The sequence below is a fragment of the Pan paniscus genome, chromosome 4 (genome assembly GCF_029289425.2).
Source record: "Pan paniscus chromosome 4, NHGRI_mPanPan1-v2.0_pri, whole genome shotgun sequence".
Taxonomy (NCBI): Eukaryota; Metazoa; Chordata; class Mammalia; order Primates; family Hominidae; genus Pan; species Pan paniscus.
Genome location: NC_073253.2, coordinates 35,504,862 through 35,525,222, shown reverse-complemented (window position 1 = coordinate 35,525,222; position 20,361 = coordinate 35,504,862). Strand labels below are relative to the sequence as shown.

General features: G+C 41.8%; 1 protein-coding gene across 1 annotated transcript in view; it reads left to right on the top strand.

Moving 5' to 3' along the window:
* CMYA5 (cardiomyopathy associated 5) overlaps positions 1-18,881 on the top strand; it is a 105,593-nt gene extending 86,712 nt beyond the window's left edge. The window contains exons 10-13 of the mRNA XM_003822278.6: positions 7,641-7,774; positions 9,637-9,736; positions 12,094-12,267; positions 18,029-18,881. Coding sequence (XP_003822326.2) covers positions 7,641-7,774; positions 9,637-9,736; positions 12,094-12,267; positions 18,029-18,275 — 655 coding nt within the window. The 3' untranslated portion in view covers positions 18,276-18,881. The remainder of the gene's footprint in view (positions 1-7,640; positions 7,775-9,636; positions 9,737-12,093; positions 12,268-18,028) is intronic.
* Positions 18,882-20,361: the final 1,480 nt, after the last annotated feature.

The following is a 20,361-nucleotide window of genomic DNA, read 5'->3' as shown; positions in this document are numbered from 1 at the left end:
TGTACAGTAAAACCTCAGTCAATGGAAACCCAATCAGTTCCTTCACTTCTAACTTAGGCCTGTCAATTTCCAAAAGTATTCAGGTTGTCCACAATGAAAGACCCAGACATAGTAGAACCAGTAAAACAATCCTGTGAGAACAAGAGCCAAATAATGCAGGACTGAAGAGACTGAAAATGAAGAACTGAACCTCAATGGAACACAAAATTTAAATCTGAACTTACTGGCAGCTAAAGAGAAAACAGGAGAGAGGGGGAGACAGCAAGAGGAAAAAAAGAGATTACATAACTCATCTCTTTTTTTAAAAGGAAGCACATTTCACTGAGAGAGACAATTATATTTCTTGACATTCAGCTCTAAGATGAATTTTTCATGTAGATCTTTATATAAGGGCTATTGAACAAGATAATAGTGATTGTCTTTAAGAGCAGTTTTACAAAAGCTGCAAAAACGTTCTCTGTATAACCATTATTTTAAACAGGATCTGAAAGCATAATGTGAAGTCACCATTCTGGGCAGGCAGTTTTATGAGGAACTCAAGGAATTGTTTGCCTGTGTGACTGTGGAGGGGTAAAGGAGGGCCTAGAGAATCCAGAGGAATGAATGTTACTAAGCTCCTGGGATTCTCTGCCTGGAATATAAATGATACCATTCAGCCTTTGGAGGGTAACTATAGAGAAAACAAAAATCTAGAATCTTTCTGCTGGGACCTTTGGCTTATGCTGATTTTGCAAGAATGTTTAATTATAGGAAAGCCTAAGCCCCATGGTTGTCAGGATTCAGCCCCCATGTTACTTTTCTACAGTGTTGTGAACTAAGAGTGATGTTAGTTCACACCTGTAATCTCAGCACTTGGGGAGTCTGAGGTGGGAGAATCACTTGAGGCCAAGGAGTTCAAGACCAGCCTGGCCATTCAGCCCCCATGTTATTTTCCACACTATTATGAACTAAGAGTGAGACGCTTACCATCGAGTCTCATAATATCATCATTTATCAAAAGAAAAATAGTTCTGTTCAAAAATTTTTATTTACCAACTTTTTAAGAAGGAAAATCTTCTCAATCCTGATTTAACCAAGTGTTTCACCTTAAACAAAAAGTTCCATATTGACAGTTAGTTGAGATTTTATAAGTAGCTTCACACAGCCATGGCTATTCAGTTAGTTTTTTATATTTAATGTTGCTCATGTTCTCAAGTAGTTTTTTTTTTTTCCTTCCCACCCCTTCTTACCCCGCATTATCTTATGATTATTTTTCCCAACCTAAATGATCATAAAAATCAACCGGGATGCTTACTAAACACCTAGATTCAAAGGCCCCTCTTAAAATTCCAATTCAGAAGATCTAATATGCCCAGGCAGGCTTGGGGAACACTGCCTTACCAGCTGGTCCTTCAGGGCCCAGCCATGTACTCTGTTCACAGTTCACACTATGTGGTGTCGACTGACTGCCTGAATGTTGGTGCTGTCAATGTGAATGTCAGTAAAAGCCAACTGTGTTTTTTAAAAAACAATACCTACTTAGCCATCTGTGGTATACTGCAGTGACGACACTAACTGTAGGCTGCTCCTAGGAATCATGGCACTGGATTCCTCCATATTGTTTGTACACAGGCCGCCCCGCTCCCCTGGGGAGAAAGCATGCTTAGATCCAGGGGTTGGACATGGTGGTACAGAGAACAGCCACACCCTGTAATTGCCAACCCCTCAAGTTACCTTAAGCACATACATACTCCTTTCCTTTTTTTCCATCCCATACAAATTGCTGAATTATCAAATTCCTGGAGAAGCTACTTTACAGTGTTCAAACTAATGTCCCCTTTGAGATTGTGCAAACACATTCAACCAACTCCTGAACTTCTGAGCTGGTAATATAGCTCTTAAAAGTAAAATATTTAATTAAATTTGGATAGAGAATATGTATTTATGGTACAAATTAAAAAGATACAAAAGAGAATACAGTGGAAATTAAGTCTCCTTTCTACCTATCCTTTACCTACCCAATTCTCCTCCCCAGAAGCAATTACTGTTACCTGATTCATATTGATCCTTCCAGATAGTCTGTGCACATACAAACATCTACAGTTTTTTAACAAATGGTAGCATACTATATATGTTTCACCACTTTGCTTTCCTTGCTAAAAAATATTCCTTGGTGAGCATCCCATATCAATACATATGAAACTACTTCAATTAAAAAAAAAATTTTAGGCCAGGTGTGATGGCTCATGTCTGTAACCCCAGCACTTTGGGAGGCCGAGGTGAGTGGATTGCCTGAGGTCGGGAGTTCACGACCAGCCTGGCCAACGTGGTGAAACCCTATCTCTACTTAAAAAAATACAAAAATTAGCTGGGCGTGGTGGCAGGCAGCTGTAATCCCAGCTACTTGGGAGGCTGAGGCAGGAGAATTGCTTGAACTCAGGAGGCGGAGGTTTCAGTGAGCCAAGATTGTGCCATTGCACTCCAGCCTGGGAGACAAGAGTGACACTGCATCTTAAAAAAAATAATAAAAATAAAAAAAATTTTTAAGTTTTATTTTATTGTTTTAAGAATATAATTTAGGCGGGGCACAGTGGCTCACGCCTGTAATTCCAGCACTTTGGGAGGCCGAGGCAGGTGGATCACGAGGTCAGGAGTTCAAGACCAGCATGGCCAAGATGGTGAAACCCCATCTCTACTAAAAATACAAAAATTAGACAGGTGCAGTGGCAGTTGCCTGTAATCCCAGCTACTCAGGAGGCTGAGGCAGGAGAATTGCTTGAACCCGGATGGGGCAGAGGTTGCAATGAGCTGAGATCATGCCACTGGACTCCAGCCTGAGTGACAGAGTAAGACTCCATCTAAAAAGAAAAAAAAAAGAATATAATTTAACTTATTTACCAATTGAGAGGCATTGAAGTTGTTTCTATTCTCTTGCCATCACAAACAATGCTGCAGTAATAAACCTTGTGCATATATCATTTCACAAATGTGCAAATATATTTGTAAATTAAATTATTAGAAGTGGAATAACTGGTTAAAAAGTGTGTACATTGTGAATTTTGATAGATATTACTGAACTGTCTCTATAGAGGTTGTAGTTGTTTATTTGACTCTGACTAGTAGTGTATAAGAGTGCTTAGTTCTTCATACCCTTGCCTAAACATGGGATGATAAAACTTTTGATCTTCTGACAATTTGTAGAAAATGAAATCTTATTTTAGTTTAACTGTGCATTTCTTTTATTAGGTTGAACATCTTTTCTTATGGTTCAGAGCCACTACAGTACTTCTTTTTCTATAAACTGATCATTTCCTAGCAATTTTTTTTCTCTTGGATTGTGGTATTTTTTCTTTTTGATTTGTAGAAGCTCTGTTTTTTTTAAGGAAGTTAGCTTTCCTATTAAGATATAAGTTTCAAATCTTTAAAAATTTTTTACCGTGCATATTTTTTATAATAATTGAGTTGGATTTATCAATCTCTTTTGAAAATAGCTTTTAACTTGGGTAGCATATTTTAAAATGCCCCCCTGCCGCCTGCCCCCCTCTCTCTTTCTGTGTGTGTGTGTGTGTGTGTGTGTGTGTGTGTGTGTGTGTGTATGTTTATTCACTCATGTTTTTTTGTAGTAGCCAATACAGTAATTTCATTTTTAAAAACTAGGTATTTTATCATCTGGAATTTATCTCAGTAGATTGTGTGAAGTAGGAAATCCTCCTTTTTTTTTTTTTTTTTGTTTGGCTATCTAGTTGTCCCATCAGGAAAACCCATCATTTTCCCTTCTGATCTGAAATACTTCCATTATTATACACTCAAGAGACTATATGTTTGGGTCTATTCCTGACCTTTATAATCTGTATATTGATCCATCTATTTATGCCCCAGGACCATACTGGTTTTATTATTGTAGCTTTATAATTTAGAATTCCTGGTAGATTAGGTTGCCGCTTCCTGACTTTTTTTTCTATTTGCTAGTTTGTATTTGATATGATCTTTAGAATCAGGATGCGTAGCCTCCTCCATCAGCCTGCTCCTGACAATTTGTTATTTTTAGAGATCATGTTAAATTTATAGATTAACTTAGGGAGAATTAAAATTTTTATGATGTTGCATTTTCCTATCCAAGAACTGATGTGCCTTTCCCTTCACTCAAGTCTTTTTTTGTTTCCCTCAGTAGCATCTTAAAAAATGTTCTTTATATAGATCTTATATCTTTATATATTTTTATGTCTGTCACTATTCTAAATAAGATTTTTCATTTTATCTCCTATCTAGTTGTTATTTGTGTATAAAGGCTTTTGATTTCTTGTATCAGTTTTATATCTAGCCATCTTACTGAATTCTCTTATTATGTAAGAGTTTTTCAACTGATTTTCTTGGGTTCTCTAGATAAATGGTCCCATCATCTGCAAATGGTAGTAATTTTACCTCCTACCTCCCAGTGTTTTTAACCTCATGTTTCTCTCTGACTTAATGGGAATGCTTTTAATATCCCCCTTAACCATTATGACCCCAATTATTTTTTACTTCGTAAAAATCTTTTTCAGTTCCTACCAAAAATGATTCTGACCCCATTGTGCACCTTAGTCGTGGCAAACTTTCCAGTTGCTCCTTGCCAAAACTCAAGAATAAAAGGGCCCAAGCTAGAGAGGCTGTCCTCACAAGCATCAGCTGCTGGGGACTTCCACTCATTTGCCTCTGAAACAACAGAGAAAGAGACCATCTCTCATTCGCAGAGCAGCCCAAGGCCTTCTGAGGAGACAGTGAGTCTCCTCTAAGTCATTTCTCTCTGCTTTGTAGCAGTGGAGCTACCAAGGGTGAGATGAGCAGGTTGAGAGGCTTCTGAAGCCTGCTGGGCACAATGCTCTGTGATAAGTTTCAGCTCCACTCGAGCTTATCATCCACCAGCAATCGACTTCATGGCTGCTGCTCAGAGGCTCTAGGTGCTGCGCTGCTCACTGCCCTCACGTCTCTGGGACCTCCACACATAAAGCCATCTCTTTCCATTGCACTATGGCACTTGTAGGGAGGATCCCACGCTTAGGGCCCAAAATGAGACCATTTGAGTCAAATTTCTAATTGTCTTTCAAATTTTATTATTGGCTGTAGACTTCCAATCATAGTCACATCAGTCATGTTATTTACTGGTATAAAATCCCTAAGCAACAACTAAGTACCAACAATTGTGGCCTCATTTGCTGTCTGATCACTCCCCTTAGTTTGGGTATTCTGTGAACTTGAATTCTACTGCAAACTATGCGATGCTTGTTATAAGTCATATGGACTTAGTTACAATTATGACAAATTTTTGTTTCTAAAATTAAAAAAATCATAATCTCTGGAAGAGTGCTACTCTTTAGATCTCAAATTCCAGAATTTTTGAAGTTTTCGTTAGGCTAAAAAGCAGGGACAGCTGACATGAAGACTTTGGTAACATCTGAGTGGAGTCAGAATAAGTAGACAAGAAAACGAACCATTTGTTCTAACCTTTTTTGCTTTGTTCTTGGCGCTTGAGCGTAAGATGGCAACTTGTATACAATAAAACACCACCACATTTCGTATTACTTTTGTTTGCGTGCCTGCTGCTTTTATTCCACAGATTCAATGAGGACATTGTGCACATTTGTCAAATCTGCCTGACCTGTTTCATGCACTGAAAGCAGGACGGATCCCATATTTTGACTTCAGTACCATGTAAACCTTTATTCTTTAAATGAGCAATGAGACAGAGCATGCAGTTGACTATATATGTGGAATTTTCTCCTTGACAGACTTCATCATCTTAAGGGCAAACACTTACCTACAAAACAGTATCCTTGTTATTTAACAACTGTGTTGTTATAAAATGAAGCCAGTGTGTTGTCTTTGTCTCTAAAGCTAAAATTTCGCCACCAATCCTTGTCACTTTTCCCCTTCCCACCCCCGCCTCCTCAACAAGCCCTCAGAATAACAGGCAGAGACAGGGCCTGGGCACATGATAAGTGATCAATACATATTTATTTAGGGAGCAAATGAAGTCTGAAATTCAGTTCAGGCTGACTATGCTTAGTGAGACAATAATTTTGTTACTAATTATAATTAATGTTCATTTAAAACATTTCTTCAGTCATCAATTCCAATAAGATAAGCAATACATCTACCCCAGAATAATATTCTAGATATTAGTCAGAAATTACATTCTCAATCATAGGACATGGTTTTTCATTAATTAACTGAAGCCTAATTAGTTGTCAGTGGACGTGGGACTCAATGTCATTGATCCAGTCTGAGTGTATCTAAGGACAGTCCTCTCCTGAGGGCCTGGTCAGGTGATCAGTTCTAAAATAACAACCAATATGATTCAAGGAGTTTGCACTGACCTTTTCCAGACATGGGCACTAAACAGCAGTTACACAAGCAGGTCCAGGGTGTCCCCTTACCCCTGCCTTCTGAGGAGCACAACATGAGTTTTGTCCTTTTAGACATGGGGTCAGGGTGGGGTGGTTATTCTGTACAAATGTTTTGCTTTTAAGAAGTTTGAAATTTGTTTGTTTTCTGGGCCAAGAACATTTTTTCGTTTTTCTGGTTCTCCATGTTATTCTCTAAGACAGGTATTAGGAAGTGAAATAAGTCAGCAAAAGTAGAAATAACCTGGAAAAAAATTCATCTGTGGATGAACAGTGACCACTCTTGGATTCTGATGCTTTTGTGGTATATTCATTAATAACAAAAAAAACAAAGACAAACAAAAAACCCTACCCTTCTGAGAATGAACATGAAGGCTATTGTACTATTGTATTCATTGACAATTATATCTCCTGGGAGCAGGACTCTGGCTCTCCAGCACCCAGGTTAGGAACTTTCATTAGCAAGGAATCTAACTTGTAACTCTAAGGACTCTCCAAATGGAAGTTTAAAGAAAGAGCCCTGCTTGCTTTTTTTTTTTTCTTAATTCATGCTCTAGGCTATGATATCAAACAGATTAAAGAGAATAGGAAAGAAGCACAAAACTATTCTAGCTTGTTGGCAGATTCAGAGAGCTCCGTCTTCAAATCCAGCAAGTCCATTTGTATTAAGTGGTGGGGCTGTTAACAGTGTACTTGCCAAGCCCACTGCCAATTAGACACCACTATCAGCATTTTTCTTTTAATTTAAATAGGCAATTTAGGAACAGCAACTTTGAGAATTTTTTTTTTTTTTTTGCAATTAGAATTCTCTTTTCTTGCCAAGATCGAGTTTGCTTTAAAAGATTTCATCTTCTTTAAAGATCTTTGGTTTCTATTAACTTTGGTGGCTTTAGCATGATGATCATGTACAAAATCATCGTAGATTGGTTTAATATCATCGTAATCCAAAAGTGCCCTCTGGCCAAAAATTGATAAAGAAAATGATATATTCTTGGAGATTCACTAACCACAAGAGTAGTCTGTTTTCTGAATTTTTTAAAGTGTCTGGTTCTGTTGCAAAGAGCATTCTGGAAGGCCCATAATAGAAATTATTTGATAAAGTAATCTTAGTGGACAATGGCCATTTTGTAGGACCTGGCTTGCTAATCCAGTGGTCATAAAAGGGGAAGAAAATAAGTTATTTGTTGCTAATAAAAGATGTTCATTCACTACCAAATTGAAATAGGAATCATTTAGCACGTGGCATTATGTTTAAAATTATTATTTTCCTCTTGTATTTAGATCTTTCTCTGGAATCAAAGGACTCCAGCTGAAAGTTAACCTCCAACCCAATGATAACTACTTTTTCTATGTGAGGGCCATCAATGCATTTGGGACAAGTGAACAGAGTGAAGCTGCTCTCATCTCCACCAGAGGTACTTTCTCCTTTGCACACAGTGAGCTATTTCCAAGCTATTTCTTCCCTTCCACCCCTCAGAGAAGATGTCCTAGAGGGCAACTTTATAAACTCCCAACCTACTGTCAGTGGTAGGTTTTTGTCATGAGGACCCAAGGTTGGTCAAAGGTCAAGATATTTCTTTTGTTTTTCTGCTTTACAGGTTCTCAACCTTGGCTACCTATTAGCAATCAGCCAGGGTGCTTAAAAAATACTGTTTCCCTGCCTCCACTCCTGAAGATCCTGATTTAATTGATCTGGAGATGGGCTCAAACATTTATGTTTTTAGAAATCTCTCTAGATGATTTTTTTTTTGAGACAGAGTCTCACTCTGTCGCCTAGGCTAGAGTGAAGTGGCATGATCTTGGCTCACTGCAACCTCTGCCTCCTAGGTTCAAGTGATTCTCATGCCTCAGCCTCTCAAGTAGCTGGAATTACAGGCACGTCCACCATGGCTGGCTAATTTTTGGATTGTTTTAGTAGAGATGGGTTTTTGCCATGTTGGCCAGGCTGGTCTCAAAGTCCTGACCTGAGGTGATCTGCCCGCCTCAGCCTCCCAAAGTGCTGGGATTACAGGTGTGAGCCACCATGCCTGGCCTCTCCAGATGATTTTTATCGGACTCACAATGTGTTATAATTTGTGGATATGGTGTGTGTATGTGTGGTAGGTTGGGGATATTCTTTGAACTCTGTGAACAAGTTACCAGCCTTGTTCTGTTTATTCTTGATGCCTGGCACGTAATTTGTGATAGTTAATGTTTGTTGAACGAATGACCAAAAGAGTAATTCAAGGAAGTGATAAAACTATTCAATGACATTTTTGGGAAAATACCTAGATGATGCCAACAAAAAACGTTTGTCTCTGCAATTTTTGTGAAAGGAAGTGAGGAATGGAAAGAGGACCATTTTATTATCTTATCCTAGACACAGAGCTGGCACAAGGTTGAGTGGGTGCAACAAGCGATTGGCTTACCCAGCAACATCTTGTGCTTTTGCCTCATTTGTGAGATAGTCAGGGCCAGCCTGATGTTTATGAAGAGAAGATGCGAGGGCTGTCTTCCCAGCAGAGTTCTCCCCACAGTCCCAATATGGTGCCTGTCCTTCCATTGTTAGAGTCTCTCCTTTAGGTTATACTGGTGCATCCCCCATTTATTTTTTCTCAAATGGAGTCTTGCTCTGTTGCCCAGGCTGGAGTGCAATGGCACGATCTCGGCTCACTGCAATCTCTGCCTCTTGGGTTCAAGCTATTCTCCTGCCTCAGCCTCCTGAGTAGCTGGGATTACAGGTGCGCACCACCATGCCTGGCTAATTTTTTGTATTTTTAGTAGAGACGGGGTTTCACCATGTTGGCCAGGCTGGTCTCGAACTCCTGACCTTGTGATCTGCCCACCTTGGCCTCCCAAAGTGCTGGGATTACAGGCGTGAGCCACCTCACCCGGACTGTATCCCCCAATTTTAATATGCACACAGATTTCCTGAGGATCTTGTTAAAATACAGATTTGAAGTCAGGAGGGCTGCGGTGGGGTCCGAGAGTCTGAATTTGTAACTAGTTTCCAGGTGATGTAGATGCTGCTGGTGCAAGGAGCACACTGCACAGCAGATGAGCACTAATAGAGGGTACACCGTGAGGACGTGCCTATGGCACCACGTAGAGGTAACCAGCCACCGGCATCCACGAAGGCCTTATCATGAGTGAAATTTTCAGCTGTGGATCTGAAGACACTTCGTGGGGGATTTTGACGTCAGGGGAAAGAGTCTAGGGTCTGAAATGTGGGGCTTAGCCTAGGGACAGCACTGGTCCTTGTGGCAATGTTTTAATACTATTTTCTCACCTGCAATAGGAACCAGATTTCTCTTGTTGAGAGAAACAGCTCATCCTGCTCTACACATTTCCTCAAGTGGGACAGTGATCAGCTTTGGTGAGAGGAGACGGCTGACGGAGTAAGTAGAAGAAGAAAGCACAAGTGGGCTGATGGCCCAGCAGTAGGATCTTAGGGTGTGTCGCCTCAGGGAGGCCTCCGCTGAGCATATTCATGGTGCGGTGAACATGTCGGGATGTGGTCCCAAATATCAATGTGTGCACATCCACACTGTTCGGCTGTGGTTCCCTACCGAGCGATAGTTCATCACTTGGAGCAAGTGTCAATATTTTTATTGGAAATATAAGCACAGATGGTTTGGTTAAAACATTGGCTATTTTAAGGTATGATCTCTGGTTCAGTGGGGGAAAAAAAGGGTCCAGTAATTCTTTTATTATTTTTCTATAGCAAACCAGATATTTTATCAACCCTCTTGAAAAGGCATAGAAGAGGCTGGGCACAGTGGCTCACTCCTGTAATCCCAGCACTTTGGGAGGCCAAGGCAGGCAGATCATTTGAGTTCAGGAGTTTGAGACCAGCCTGGCCAACATGGTGAAACTCCATCTCTACTAAAAATACAAAAATTAGCCGGGTGTGGTGGTGCACGCCTGTAATCTCAGCTACTCGGGAGGCTGAGGCAGGAGAATCACTTGAACCTTGGAGGTGGAGGTTGCAGTGAGCTGAGATTGTGCCATTGCACTCCAGCCTGGGAGTGAGACTCTGTCTCAAAAAAAAAAGGCATAGAAGAGAAGGACAGTTTATTGAGTTCCTAGTTTCTGGCCACAGAATCTTGCTTCCGTAGTAGCTCCCGCAAAAGGAAGCATCAAAGAAAAGAAGAGGCAAAGGCGGAGAATAGGGTGGAGGAAACTGCCCTGCAATTTGCCTGCAAGCTCTGGGGGTTATTTTGCAGAACAAAGTGGCAAAATGGGAGAAGGTATGTGAAACTCTTGAAAACCGTAACACACGGGAAACACAGGCTGCTGATGGTGCTGCTGTGCCCTGGTGTCGGTGGCCGGCAGGTGCTCCCAGGAAGGCACTGAGCCAGCCAGCAGTGACTTTCACTGTTTCCCCGTCACATTGCTACTTGCCTGTCTGTGGCCAAGCTCAGGTGTTACCTGCTCCTAGTTCTGGCCAAGGCTTCTCTGGACCCTGGCACCCTTTGATCTTACCTGTGTAAAAGAACAGATAACTTGTGGGGTCATTTGTCAGCCACTTACTCATCATCATCTTCAAGCAGCAGCCCTGTCTTGTGCATCTTTGAATCCCTCCAATCTAGCATGGGGCCTGGAACATTGCAGGTGCTAAAAATATACAAATGAGTGAATTCAGGGAAAAAATAGATTGAAGAAATAGATTGAGCTTTTCTGTCTTTTGGATTCCTCAAAACATCAAAAAGAAAATAAATAGACTGGAGGAGGGTAAGAGTTCACAGATAATAACTGATGATAACTGTAATGTGTTTTATAGAATTTTATTTATTATTAACCTGAAAATCAGGTCATAAATATCAGACAGCTGCGCCTTGCTCCAGAGTGAGGGCTTGTCAGTAGCCACCTCTCTGAAATGAGGTTGAGTAAAGACATGAAAAGTGAAATACATTCCCTTGCATTAATCATTTTCTCATCTGTTAAAGGGGAGAGGGAGAGAGTGCTGACTGAATATTAACACTGCTTAAAATAAAAATGCTTCCTTGCTGTCTCAGCCATTTCCAAGCAAAATTGAGCAATTCTTGCAAACAAGGTCACCCATCAGCAGTTGAAAGTGCTTTTGGTTCATTTCACTAAGGTGCTTATAAAAATAGCTAAGGTGAGACAAAAAGAAACCTTCAACCAACCTCTTAAGGGCACCTACTACAGTTCAAAGAGGCCAGAATCTTGCAGACTGTTGACCGCTAATTATACTCAGTTAATTCCACACTTGGCACTGGCCAGCACTAGCTACCTTGTCATTTAAGAGCTGCACCTCATTTGGTGGCTGTGTCCAGTAAGGTCAGGAGGCATAGAACTCACGGTTAAAGTTTTGGAGATTTCTTTTTTTGCAAGTTTTGGAAGAAAACTATGCAAATTATGTTTCCTACCTGCTTCCCTTGTATTTATGAAGAGAAGTCACCTTAAAGGCAGAGACTGCAGCATTTCTTTTTGTCCTACCATTATTCTAGTTATTTCCTGATTCCCAGCTCTTTTAAGAGTTGCAGTGTACAACATGCATGTTGTATATATGTGACTGGCAATATGTCAAATGCCTGTTGAGAGTTTGGAGAGTTCTGTGGTGATCTGGCTAAGGTTAGGGATACAATGAACAGAGTATCTTTAGTTAAATTCCAGCAGTTTCCAAGGGCAGAATCCTGCCTAAACTGTGTGAGTTTGTGAATGTTTATGCTTATGAGATACAGGCCGGCGATTCCTGCACTGAGCATACTCTGATTGACTTCACCCACAGAATCCCGTCAGTGCTGGGTGAGGAGCTGCCTTCCTGTGGCCAGCATTACTGGGAAACCACAGTCACAGACTGCCCAGCATATCGACTCGGCATCTGCTCCAGCTCGGCTGTGCAGGCAGGTGCCCTAGGACAAGGGGAGACCTCATGGTACATGCACTGCTCTGAGCCACAGAGGTAAGCGAGCCCTTCCCCTCCCCTCTTCATCAAAATATTATGCTTGGGTGTCCAGGCAGGGCTCTCTGAGGGACCTGATAAATAGCACCCACTTCCATGCTCAACTTCTGAGCCAACTAAGAGAGAAAACAAGAGTCAAGTATATGGAGATGAAACTCTGACTCTGATTACTGAGGAAGCTGATTTTAGAGTGTGTGAATCATACCTGAAGAGGGTTTCTTATATTAAACCCTATTATGAGGCAGACTTACCCAACCAGAGCCTGGGCCAGGTCAGCTTCCTTGCTCTGCAGGGCAGAGTTGGTGCCTGGAGAAGCAGAGAAGGATGTATGTCTCCCTGGTAGCTAGTGGGTAAGAGATAGGGAAGAGGGAGGGGCAGCTGGGTTTTGCATCACAGTTTTTCCTTCTGAACTCACCACAGGATGGAGAGAGACCACAAGGGTAATGCTAAAAGGAGTCCCTCCACAGAGAAGGAATCAACAGGAGTGAGGAAGAAGTGGATCTCCAACACCTCCCTCCACATTGGTCGATATCGGGGGTTGGCAAACTATAGCCCATAGGCCACATAGAACCCGCTGCCTGTCTGTGTAAATAAATTTGCAGAAACACAGTCATGCTCTTTTGTTTATGTATTGTATTACACTACAATGGCAGAGGTGACAGATGTCTGTCAAATCCTAGGATATTTACATCTGTCCCTTTACAGAAAAAGTTTGCCAATCTCTGTTCTATATTACCTGTATTGTTTGGTTGGTTGATGTGAAAAAGCCGTTAGCCTGTGTTAGTCTCAGAGCGATCAGGCAGGTATATTATGATCTGAATATGCTCACAGTATGGTTTAATAGAAAGAACACTGGACTAGGAGCCAGGAATCCAGTTTGAGGTCTGGCTCCATCCTCAATTAGCCTCCTGTTGGCTGTTTGCCATAAGTGGGTTAACCCTTTGAGCATATCTTAAATCATCTAGCTCAGCAGGGGACAGTAATGCCTGGCTTGCTACCTTGTGGGGCTGTGAGGATCACATGAAATCAGGTATAGGGAAGAGCTTAGGAACGGTAAAGTATCATACAAATATGAGGCATTATTCAAATGTAATCCTTTAAAAAGAAGCCTTCAATGCTTGCAAGTTCCCAGAAAAGGCCCACAGATTGGGATTTTGCATATCTCTGGCTGCACATTTCTCCCTGCATCCTACTTGACAGTTTGATTCTCTGAGATGGTTCATAAGGACACCATCTCCAAGCACTACTTAAAGTCACGTTTCGTCAAGTCAGAGCAATTATGATTAATTGATATTCAGTGCTGTGCAATGCATAAGGACCCAGCCCCTACCCAGAGTTTGAAATCACTCAAACTCAGTTTACAGTTAGTAGATTCAGAGCTGAAACTACATATTAATTTCATGAAAATGTCTGTACTCAAATCTTTAAAAAACCCACACCAAGGGCTAACCTCCAATAACAAATTCCTAGGCTCTAGAAGACAAAATTATGTATTTTGTTGACCAGTTCAACCTACAGCTTTGGCCTTTGGCTCTTTCAGGCTTGGAGTGGGTGCCATAGATTCTGGGAGAAAGAGTGTGTCCCTTTGTGTGGTCTCAGCACTGACAGGTAGGGTCTCAGGGCCCTCATGTCATCCTTCGAGGGCTTCACATGGGGCACCCTGGCCTCTGGGACTCTGAGAACGCTCCTGTGGCAGCCCCTCCTGTCTTCTACTTTTTCTGGTTTAATGATTTTAAATCAACCTACATCACTCTTGATTCTACTCACAGAATCTAGGTTTTCAGATGTCACAATTGGGAAGGAGGCGTGAAGATCATCTCAGGAGAGTCTGCTGGTTTCCTTCCTGTCCATTCCTAAACTTGCCATGCTAGCTCAAGGCTTCCGCACCTCCTCTGTAGTTTCAGCAGCAGCCACCCAGCCTGCACCCTCACTTCTAGTCTCTACCCACTCGCAACTGGGAAATATTTCTAAAACATCATTTTCGTCATGTCCCTGCCTTTTCTGCTCAAAAATCTACAAACATCTACAGTGGTTTCAGAACTTGGGTGGGACCACCTGCAGGACACAGTGAAGAGGGGCAGCCAGGAAGAATGTGGCCAGTCTGGGGCAAGGAGTCCTGAGGGGAGTTACCACCAGAGTCCAAAGGGGTCTGGGCTGAGTGAGGGCCAGAGGTGGGACTCAAGGGAGTAAGGGTCCTCAGTCCACCAGGAGGAGGGGAGGCAGTTCCAAGATCGTGCAAGTGTTTAGAGCCAGGCTTCTGGAGGATCATTTTTTGAAGAGACCAGCCAGGTCTCTGTTCAAAGCCAGCCAGGCAGAGAGTCAGGCCCCACGCAGGCAGGCTTGGCTTCAGGCCAGAGTTGAGGTTAGTGGAATGTGTGCTCGGCCAGAAATGGAGACAGAAGCAGGGCCGGTCAGGTTCTGTGTCCTGCAGAACTGGTGGAGACAAGGATTCAGGGAATACCTTTCCCCACTTGGCCTCCCAGGTAGGGATTGGCTCAAGGAATGACCAACGCTGGGCCTGTAGGGACCGGGGACCTTCCAAACAGGGGAGGAGAAATGACACATTTAGGCATTCAGAACCCTCCAGACCAGCATTATGCAATAGGACCTTCTGCAATAATAGAAAAATGGTGCCACACGTGGCTATTAAACACTAGAAGTGTGGCTGGTAGGACTGAAAAACTGAATTTTAAATTTTGTTTAACTTTAATTTTTTTTTTTTCATTCGACAAATGTTTATTGAGTACCTGTCCTGTGCCAGGTTATCTTTTAGGCACTAGGGATACACCAGAGTACCAAACAGATCAAGAGTTTCTTTTCTGTGTGTGTGACAGTATATACAGTGGTACAAACATGGCTCCATGCAGCCTTGATCTCCTGGGCTCAAGCAATCCTCCCACATCAACCCCTCTAAGTAGCTAAAGCTATAGGCACGTGGCACCACCCCCAGCTAACTTTTGTATTTTTAGTAGAAACAGATTTTCACCATGTTACCCAGTCTGTCTCTAACTCCTGACCTCAAGGTATCTGCCTGCCTTGGCCTCCCAAAGTGCTGGGATTACAGGCCTGAGCCACCACACTCAGCCCAGACCAAGAGTTTTACCTTCATGAAGCTAATAGTCTACTGATAAAGATAAGAAGAGCATGTTTTAATATATAATAAATGATGTCATTATTTTATATCGTTTATTCAACAATTAGTATTATGCATTCATTCTTACATTTAAATAAACATGTCAATGTTACTTATGGATCAATAAAATTTAAAAACTAGGATATTTTATTTTAATTTAATATGTAGCAATTTTCTCAGCTATGCAATGTTGATAAAATATATATGAAAAGTGTGATATGTCTCATGTTTATTCAAATGTAAGAATACATAGATTCATATAAGCTGCACAAAACATAAAAAATGCAGGTATTTTCCAATCTAGAAATAGTTAATTTGCTAACAACCTGTACATACTAATGATCACTACAGCTCCCATTTTCTCCAACCTTAATGCCTCCTTATTCCCAACTCTTTGGTTTGCACTTGCCCTTTGGTTCTTCTCTGCTGTCGGACTGTTCACCAACCATCCATTTATTCATTGCACAAATATGTACTAGGAACCACTGGAGTGAGACCGTCTAGAACTCCTTCACCCTTGTCTCTCAGGACTAGGGCCTCTTGGAAGTTGAAAGAGACCCAAGACTCTTCTACTAATTGGGAACTCTCAAAATACTATTATAAAAAATAAAGAAATGCCAGTTAACAGGGTTATTAAAATTTACTCTAAGGACTTACATTTCACATAGTAATTCTTTTAACAGACACAATTGCAATGACAAAGGCAATGACTTTATATATGCCCATATCTGAAAGAAATGTCAAAAATTCAAATTTATAAAGCCCTCTGTGAAATATGAGGCCCTATTCAAATGGCCCTCCTGGTCTTGTCTGTCACCCTTTCCTTCTTGGCTGCTGGCACCTTCCTATCTCATCGTCAAGGAGAAGCCACCACACTATCTCCACATCTGAGTATCTCTATCCCATTCTCCACCATTAACTTTAATTTTAATGGAAGTGGCCACACATGTCTAGTGGCTACTATATTAGACAGGGCAAGTCTAGAGCCTGGCCCCTGACTTACTTATCCACATAACATCCTAAAAGTCACCCCCATGTCCTGTCCAGACCCAACAGGCCAATGGTGATGTTCTCTGCCACATACGGACTTCTTCAGCCACCTTACCATCACTGCTGCTGCCCTTACTGTGTGGATTTTTCTCCTTCTTTTTCACCTATTCAAGTCCTGCCTGTCCTTTCTGGCTGAGTGTGAGCCCTGTGCTCCCAAAGCCTTCTGTAAGAGCCCAGCTCACACTGCCAGTCCCCATCATTGCTACCTGAAATGTTTAGTCTGTCTTGCAGGTTCCAGAACATCATAGTATTCTGGCATCTCTCTCATTAGCAAGGCAGTGAAAAGGTCCTTTATCAACTCAAAAGTGTCACTTATCTCCCCACCACTGTGAACCTCTGCCCTTCCACGTGAGCTTCTTTCTGCAATGAAGTTGACAACTTGCCATCCCCTAAATACTTGCACTTGAGCTTCTGAGGCTTAAGACAGTTGTTGCAAGTCTTGAAGATCCTCAGCCCTCCCTGCCAGACCCGTCGCTTACCCAGATTCTTAGGTCCAAACTGCCCTGGTGTTGCTGTGCTCCCACCCCTCCAGCCTACACATCCATAGACCTTTCCCTCATCTCTCTTCTTCCATCTCTCATTCCACTCCTTCCCCTACTTTCAGGGCCCCATTCTCAGTTTCTAAGACTACTAGGAGAAAACCCCAAACTTGTGTTACTTTTTTACATAGAGCAATTTAGCTTTTCTGGTCAGCAGTTTGTCCTTTCCAGCCTGGCCTTGAACCTTTCCCTTCACAACCAAAACAGCTTCATTAAATGTGTCTCGTAAACACTTGAAGATCTACACCCTGAGAGGCATTCCCAGCCGTGGTCCGAGTTTCAAATGTGGGCAGTTTTTCCTTCCTGCTCCATACAGTATGGGATCCCAGAGGGCAAGGACAGCACTTCATGTCCTTCACATGCCCCAGAGTGCCTAGTAAAGTGCTGGATACATGGATATGCACAAGGAATAGTTGTTGAGTTGAATTTGTCTGAATTAAAGAGAGGAATCAAAGGCAATCCCGCTGGTGGCAAGGCTGCAGAAAACCTTGAGAAAATGAAAAGGAGAGTTGGTTTGGGGAAGGGGGAGTGGAAACAAAGGATGAAGTTGGCAAAATAATGAAATATTCCTTAAACTTCATAAAGGCCTTTATGTAAGTTACCTATAAAATTTTAAAACTGTAAAATTAATACATTGTATGGAAGGCAAGCTTACGGTACTTTTAAAAATACATGGCAGCCTCAAAGGAGTTTTATTCAAAAGAATGACACGCCATGAATGCGGTAGTTAAAACATGTGGGCAGCTGGGAGAGAATTAGAATGTGGAGAAAAATCATAAGGGAGGCATATGTTGGCTATTCTGGGACTGCCTCCTAATGTAGGAGGAGCAAAATTATTAAACATGCTCATCTGTTGGGATAAGCTCTGCATTTTAGCATCTAGAAGAAATCTAGTGAAAGTATTTGGGACAGCATTATTGCAACTCCTTATTGTGAAGTGGAGTTAATAACTGAAGAATTGGTTATTCCCAAGTGACTTTCCTTTTCAAATTCCTTGAGATTTCCAGAGTTTTATGTTTCCCATTCGCTTTCATTTCAGATACACATTTTTCTACAGTGGTATTGTGAGTGATGTTCACGTGACTGAGCGTCCAGCCAGAGTGGGCATCCTGCTGGACTACAACAACCAGAGACTTATCTTCATCAACGCAGAGAGCGAGCAGTTGCTCTTCATCGTCAGGCACAGGTTTAATGAGGGTGTCCACCCTGCCTTTGCCCTGGAGAAACCTGGAAAATGTACTTTGCACCTGGGGATAGAGCCCCCGGATTCTGTAAGGCACAAGTGATCCTTGGCTTTCAGAATTTGCAAGAGCAGCGATTTAAATTTTGGGGGGGTCTGCTGTTCATTCCCTTGGGTGCTATACATTATTCAAAAAGTCTCCCACACATTTGCACTAATGATGGCTGCATGCGTAGCAATCAGCACGTGAGCAAAATCAACAAGAAAACCTTGACTTTACAGAGCAGTGTGTGAGTAAACAGAATGAAAACAACAACCTCCACTCTTTAGTTTATATAAGTTTGAGTTCTTTCCTAAATTAAAAGATCTACACTTGAGTTGGGAACCAAAAGAGAAAAATGGACTTCCATCTGTTTTACTGGTAAAGGAAATCCTCTGATGGACAGGTCAGAGTGAAGGAAGGTTGTGCTGGTAAGACATCTCTGACGAAGAGCCATGGATGCTTTCCACAAAATGTCACCTCGCTGCACTAAAGGATGATGAATCCTAATCATTAAAGGAATTGTTTCAGCTGATTTAAATTTATAATGAACTCTTTTGTAATAATGTATACTGTAGAACATGAGTCTCTCCTCCCTAAAATTTTAAATGTAGAAAAGTGCTATATATTAGAAATTTCCATTTTGTTAAATAAATGGTTAGAGCCTATAAAGCCAGTCGTGTTATGTGAACTTACTCCATGTAACTTACTGGCCTGGCATCTCTGGAGCAGGACAAACTGCAGAGTAAAACTCATTACTCTTCAGTGCAGTGCACTACTATTGATTTTCCTGTGAGAATTTTACACACACACACACACACACACACTTTAAAATCTAATCACTCTCAGACCATAGTTATAGTCAATTAACAGAAGCTGGGAATCTATTTTTACTAAAATTAAGTGGTCATTTTAAGATATTATGTTGAATCCCTCAAAATCTTTCTAAAATATGTGTGCAAAGTGGATACATCTAGAATGTATGTCAAGATGATTGTGCTTGTCTTCTATAATGTAAATGTGTTGATCATACTTGTAGTTTTTAAAAAATACTTCAAAACTTGAATTCAGATGTTTTCTTTTTTCTTTTTTTTTGAGGTGGAGCCTCACGCTGTCACCCAGGCTGGAGTACAGTGGCATGATTTCGCCTCACTGCAACCTCCGCCTCCCAGGTTCAAGCGATTCTCGTGCCTCAGCCTCCTGAGTAGCTGGGACTACAGGCATGCACCACTACAACTGGCCAATTTTTATATTTTCTTTTTCAGTAGAGACGGGGTTTTGCCATGTTGGCCAGGATGGTCTTGAACTCCTAACCTCAGTTGATCTGCCCGTCTCGGCCTCCCAAAGTGCTGGGATTACAGGTGTGAGCCACTGTGTCCCGCCCAGATATTTTCTTGAATTGAGAAATAATATCCTCCTTTCTGAATATATTCTAAAATCTCTTGTTTAATAGCTAGAAAATCTGAACTGGATCTGTAACTGCCTTACTAGAGCCCTTGGAGGCCATTACCGCCCTGATTGCAGTTCCAGCAGTTGCTGGCAAGATGGAGTCTTGGTGAAACTGGAGAAGTAACTTGCTGCTTTGTGGAGAATGTTAGTTTCACTTTCTCAATCCTTGAAAATGTTATCCTCAGGTTCTGACTGCTCAGCCAGCCATGCTCATTATTACTGGTTGTTGTTGTTGTTGTTTTGGTGTGAATGTGTAACCAAGTGAATTTTAGAATTTGTCTCAGTTTGGCTTTCTCCAAAAGTAGACCAACTGCAAGGCTCAGTGCCTGTTGTTTACCTAGGAGGTGATTCCAGGAAGAACATTTGAGGAAGTGGGTAAAGTCATTAAAGGACATGTGTTATGAGTGGGTTATTACCACTGTGGGCAGCTGGGCTCTCCTGTGCCAGAGGACCCTCTGGAAACCACACAGAACATGCCAGAAGCTGACACTCAACTCCTGTCCAACCCCTATTGTTGAAGGTGGCCTGGAGTCATTCCCATCCCCCAACTTTCCAAGCTGCATTTCCTGGTCCTGAGAAAGCCCTCATCAAGAGTAAATGAGAAACACAGACACCTGAGAAGGTATGTCGAAAACTGTCTAATGCAACTGCGCATGCACCCTCGCTAGCCGGGGGTGAAGGGGACCAAGTGCCAGCAGCATCT